Raw genomic sequence first — 6,000 nt, forward strand, 5'->3', positions numbered from 1 at the left:
TGTATATTTACAAAAAATACAAACACATTCCAAAAACAGTTAGGACAGGGGCAGTGTAAGACTAAAAGGTTTGTGAAATAACACTTGTTGCTTTAAGCATTTTATGGGTAAACAGAATAGATGAGAGGTGATGCTGTCATGATTGGGTTTGTGTAAAGGAGAGTACAGCAGAGGTTGTACTGTTAACGACTGCACTGGCAGAAACACCAGCGGCTCCAAATTATGTCCACCAGCTGTGTAGTGGCTCTTGTTTATCTTACTAAAGCTTTGCTATCTCTGTATCCAAAGTGAAGCCTAAAGCTTTTTAATAGGTAGTGGAACCTCCTGTTATTCCTGATTTAACATGCTCTGAATGGTGAACATGTTTTCATCTTCTGGCATTCCTAGGACAAGCTCTCTCATTACAGAAAATTACAGGATCTGATTTAGTAACACATCTTAATGGTCTGGGAAGCCTCAAGGGGAGGGGTTCAGCCAAAATGTTGACTTCTTTATGAAAAAAGAGAGGACTGGAAGTTCTTGGGTTTATTTATTGCAGTCCTAGACTTCCTTTATGCATTTGTTGTTCTGGCTGTAGCAATCTTAAAAAACAAAACAAAATGTTTATAGAGATTTCAAGTGTCTGTAAACTAGTCTTTAAAAAAAAAAAACAATTCTCTGTATGTAGAACAATAACTAATAAAATAAAATGATTTAGATCATGTACATCATTATAAAAGTAGTCCAGCCAATGTGATTATTACAAGTTCCTTTTTAGTTTTAGTTTCTTTAGTTTTGGGGGGTACACCTTCTACCCTCTGATCAAGAGCCCGGTATTTTCACCACCACCACCACATAAAATCTACCATTTTGGGCCCTGCAATAAATTGACACCCTGTCCAGAGTGGGTTTTTTTGCGTCAGAAAAAAATGGTTATTGACAATAAATTAATGAATTCTGAGTTCTTATATATTAAGGAATATTATGTTAAGGTCAGGACTCATTGTGCAATCTATTGGAAATACTATGACTTATGCCTTATTTTTAAACAGGTGGAAGTATATGTTGCAAAATAAAAAAATAAAAAAAATTTCTTATGCACTATATTAGAATAATGCAAATGTTATGTTATTAATATACTAAGAGTGACTGAAAAATCTTGTTATTTTCTCTCCACACTTAGCTCCATGCCTTGGCATCTCAGATAGCAGAAACAGTGAGGGATGTAAACAAAAGGGTGTGTAGGAGGTGGCAAGAACAAAAATATCAAATGAGAAAAATTAAGCAAGATTTGCAGGAATCTGATTTAGGACATATTTAGAAATATTTGCATTTAGAAAGCACATGACCACCACTTAACCAATAATATGTTTTAGCCTATGGAATTTAAGAAGTAATAGATAGTCATATTAATTGGACCTGATCCATTAACTTGACCCTGTGTTTCCTTCACAGGAAGCTCCAACTGTTCCATCTCAAGAGAATGGGTCCAAGCTCGTCCCTAGACTGTGTCACTTGGTTCGGACTGAGGCGGGATACGGCTTCAATCTGCACAGTGAAAAGTCAAAAACGGGTCAGTACATCCGCTCCCTTGATCCAGGCTCTCCAGCTGACCGTGCAGGCCTTCGACCACAGGACAGACTCATCGAGGTGAGATGACGATGATTATTAAATCACATGTTTGCAGGTGAACACTAATATCAGGGGACTTTATTTATCAGTGGTGAAAAAGGCCTGGTCATCAGGTCAGGGCTCTTGGACTGTTGCCACAGAGTTGGATGCACATCTTTTATTTTATGTATTTGATTTATACACTTGTTATCAATAGGTAAAGCAAACACTTGATCTTAAAAATTTGGAGGTGTGATTACATATTGGTAATAAAATTTATGGAATCTATTCAGAAATTTAGCTACACTACTACAAGTAGTGTTCCAAACCTTTTTATCCAAACCTTAATGTACACACACACACACACACAAACACACACACACACACACACACAAACACACACACACACACACCAAGCCAGTGTTACCTGAAACCTGCACTACTGCCACAACAGCCATCTTTTGCATCAATATTTCAAGGCCTTGTTCTACCTGCTCTCTAGTTCCTGCTGAGAATGTTCTAGTATAGTCTTTTATAAAAGCGCTCCTATAGTAAGATCACATTTTGTTTACTGTGTTATGGCTTATTTGTCCAAGATTAGATTTTCAGATCTAATTCTGTTCCATTTTCCTCGCTTTTTCTTCTCATGAACCTGATCCTACTTCCAAACAGGTTGCTAAGAGATTGAAAGAAGTGGGTACTAAAGAAAACGAGAAAACTAATTTGATAGAAAAAGAGGCTTAAAATGTAACTGAAACATCTGTCCTTATTCCTAAAATAACTGAGCCTTTATTTTCAACCTTTCTGAACTATTGTGACAGTTTAAAGTAAAACGACTGGCCTATTTTCATGTATTGAAGAGCTGGTACGCCACCTGGTGATTGGGTCATGGTAAAAATATAAAAGAATGAAAATAAATGGCATCTATTCAGGGATCCAACTGTTATTGTTTTCTTTCTTTCCTATGAATGTATTGTTTCCTTTTTTAGTGCAGTTTTCAGTTTGAAAGCTTTGTAGTTCAGGATGGTTTGAAAGAAATGTAAACCTTTAAATGTCTGTTAGGTTAAGCTTATGCTCTGTAGAAAAAAAATATAGAATTTACCCAAAAATACCTGCTATTATTGGTAAAATATAACTTATAGTGGGTAGAGTTTTGGGCTATCAATTGAAAGGTTAAGAGTTCGAATCCTAGCACTGCCGTGCAGTCGCTGTTGAGCTCTTGAGCAAGACCCTTAACTCTCTCGGCTCCAGGGGTTCTGTACAATAGCTGACCGTGCGCTCCAACCTCAGCTTCCAAACAAGCTGGGATTTGCGAAGAAAGAATTTCTTTGTACTATACACCTGTATATGTATGTATGACAAATAAAGGCATTCTATTCTATTCTATTCTGTTATATTATATTATATAACTCTATAAATAAAACTCAATATCTTCCGTTTAAGCTGCATTTATCTGAGATAGGATACAGACCTATATTTTTAAGATTATTACTTGTTTTCCTGAGATGTGACTGATAGATACACACACTTGATAATTTCACCTGGATCTAATAATGTCTTACTTTCTATTTGCAGGTAAATGGGGTGAACATAGAGGGCATGCGGCATGCTGAGGTGGTGGCCTTTATCAAGCGTGGAGGGGATGAGACAAATTTGCTGGTGGTAGATCCAGAGACTGATGAGCATTATAAAAAACTGGGCATCACCCCCACAAGCAGCCAGGTCAAAGGTACCTTTTAGCATTCTACTCTTACATTCTACTCATTTTATGTTCAAGCTTGACTGTGCTTCTGTGCACAAAATAGGGTCCATGAAGCGAGTCCTGTTTAATAATGATGCTACTTTCATAGTGACTATAGCTTAAGCTCTGCTCAAATTACTATTTACAAATTACTAACATAATGATGGCCAAAAAAATCAACATAAAAGACACCTAAATCATTACGTACAATCATCTCACTAAAATGTTCTGATCACGCTTATAATACTAGGCCCTACACATTGAAAAAGTGTTCTGATTGAGGTGACATGAATAGTACTGGTGTAATACCTTTACTTGTGGTTTCTGTCTCAGGTTTCGAGGCTCAGTCCATTTCTAACGGCTCACCCAGTCCACGGATCAATGGACATTCCACTCAGTCGACCCACTGGGACCACAGCAGCCAGGACACCAGCACTCAGGTTTGTAATTGTGTGCATTCACATGTTTATGGACTTACAATTTAGAAGAGCCAGAGAACTGATGTTGCTCTGTGGCTCCCAACTCACCAGCTGTGCTTACATGACACTGACAGTGTCCTATTATCTAAGAACAATGCATGAGACAAAGGTTTAAATGGCAAGATTTGCAGTTCTAAGCATCCTTTACCCTTTACAATTATTGATGTCGGTCGAATAAGTGTAATAAGGGCAGCTGAGACAAACCCTTTTTGGAAAGGTCAATGTCACCAGTTCAAGTCATTATAATTACCAACAATGAACAAGGTCATACCAGACATTATAGAACCTTCTGCACAACAAAATAATCTGTTGCTGTCTGTATTTTTCTGACTGCTTTTGTTAAAGAAAACCTACAATACCACTGTAGTTTTTAATAGCTAATCATTTTTAAAAGAAAAATCTTTTTTTTTTTTTTTTTTTTACAATTCTATAATAATGAAACTACATTCTTCCTTTCATGTGTGTGTGTTTATGTGTAGAATTCAGAGGATGGCGACAGCCACTCACTGGACCCATTTGCAGAGATTGGCTTGAAATTAAGCCCAACAGCGGCAGAGGCTAAAGAGAAGGCCCATGCTAAGCGGGGTAAAAAGAAGGCACCACAGATGGACTGGATCAAGAAATATGAGCTCTTCAGCAATTTCTGAACCTACACACGTTTTCACCCACTTTAACCTTGACCCAGACTCATCTAACATGCTTTATTCATTCCTTATGAACTGACTGCTTTTGATGACAGAGACTGTTATTTTTGTAAAGAAAAAAAAGAAAAAGAAAAGTGTTTTTTATAAGGCAGAATAGAAGCAGGCTGAGAATAAATGCATTTTTTCTCCTTCAACTAGAATAGAAACAGTTGTGTGTGATTCAGAACTGCCAGTGACAATCACCAGCCTTTTAAGCACAAGAGGGGGGGAAATGAAGAGGACAACAAAATCTCTTTTTGTTAAAAAAAACTGTTCTGCAACTTAAATTTTTCTTATTGCAATTGCTAATGTTAAGTGCTGCTGCTACATCTATTTTGCAAGGCAAACCATTTTACATTTACAGTTGCTGTGTGATGTCAGAGCTTTAAAAAAGCATGTATTATATTTCCTCAAATACAATTATAAGATAAAGCTAAAGAAAAATTTACTATTTCTGTGTCCAGCAGGGGTGAGAAGTTATATTCCACTGCGTTTGTGATAATAAGTCATGCTCCTTCTTGGTTATGCTGCCACATTCATTCTTGGGAGTTGAGTTCACCCTCTGCAAGATGCAGACGAAATTACATCATTGGTCCAATTTTTATGGCTTTTTTTTCTCATAAAAGGACAAATGCTGCTATTTTTTACTTTTTCAACCATTGACATTACACAGCATGTCTGCGCTTTATTGCTGTTCCCTTTAACAGTGATATAAAACACCAGCAAACATTAGATTTTCACAAAAACTACATTCCAGCTGTTCCAATGCAGCAAGGCAAGGGAAGTTTATTTGTATAGCACCTTTCATACACAGTGGCAATTCAAAGTGCAAACGATAAGAAGCAAACTGGAATGTGTAGGATTTGTGCTTTAGTCTCAGCAGCAACCTTCTCTACTTTATTACATAAAAAAGAAATTTTTTATGTTCTTTTTAATTGCCCCTTTAAGGTGGACCTACCCATTTAATGTGATGTATATTGTTTTGTCAATCAGTATTACCTTAGAGGGATATAATGTGATTTTACCTGCAATGAAGAGGCAATTGAAAACTATTAAGCCTATTCTTATGCAACAAAACGTTCACAATATTAAAGGGATGTGCCACTGTTGGGTCATTACCATTAATCTAAAGGTTTATTGACTATATTTTTAAGAATGTCAAGGTGCAAGCACAAACAAGTGTGTAATACGATGACTTAAAGGAATACTACAGAATTTTTTGATTAAATGTTATTGATTAGAAGCTGCTGGAACGTGGATGATACTGTCCACAGTCGAGCAAGATTTCTATTGCCTAGGCTTAAAGGCTGCCATGCAAAAAAGAAGCCACGGCTCTACAGAACGAAGCACTGTTGGGGTTTTTCTCAGCCTTGGTGAACAACAGAGACTTATCTTTCCAAGGTGTACCACTTTTACCAGAAAATATATAAACATACATTCAAAGCTTTAAAATTAGGGCCATGGCTGAGGGGATTGGATGCCAGTACAAATAATGCCAGTTCAGATG

The 6,000-nt window shown here is 36.9% G+C and overlaps 1 protein-coding gene across 1 annotated transcript in view; it reads left to right on the forward strand.

Annotated features, from left to right (window-relative positions):
- Positions 1 to 4,881, forward strand: part of LOC134336147 (Na(+)/H(+) exchange regulatory cofactor NHE-RF2) — a 28,867-nt gene extending 23,986 nt beyond the window's left edge. Inside the window, exons 3-6 of the mRNA XM_063018842.1 lie at positions 1,435 to 1,629; positions 3,166 to 3,319; positions 3,665 to 3,771; positions 4,290 to 4,881. Coding sequence (XP_062874912.1) covers positions 1,435 to 1,629; positions 3,166 to 3,319; positions 3,665 to 3,771; positions 4,290 to 4,457 — 624 coding nt within the window. The 3' untranslated portion in view covers positions 4,458 to 4,881. The remainder of the gene's footprint in view (positions 1 to 1,434; positions 1,630 to 3,165; positions 3,320 to 3,664; positions 3,772 to 4,289) is intronic.
- The last annotated feature ends 1,119 nt before the right edge of the window (positions 4,882 to 6,000 follow it).

This window comes from Trichomycterus rosablanca, chromosome 22 (genome assembly GCF_030014385.1).
Source record: "Trichomycterus rosablanca isolate fTriRos1 chromosome 22, fTriRos1.hap1, whole genome shotgun sequence".
NCBI lineage: Eukaryota > Metazoa > Chordata > Actinopteri > Siluriformes > Trichomycteridae > Trichomycterus > Trichomycterus rosablanca.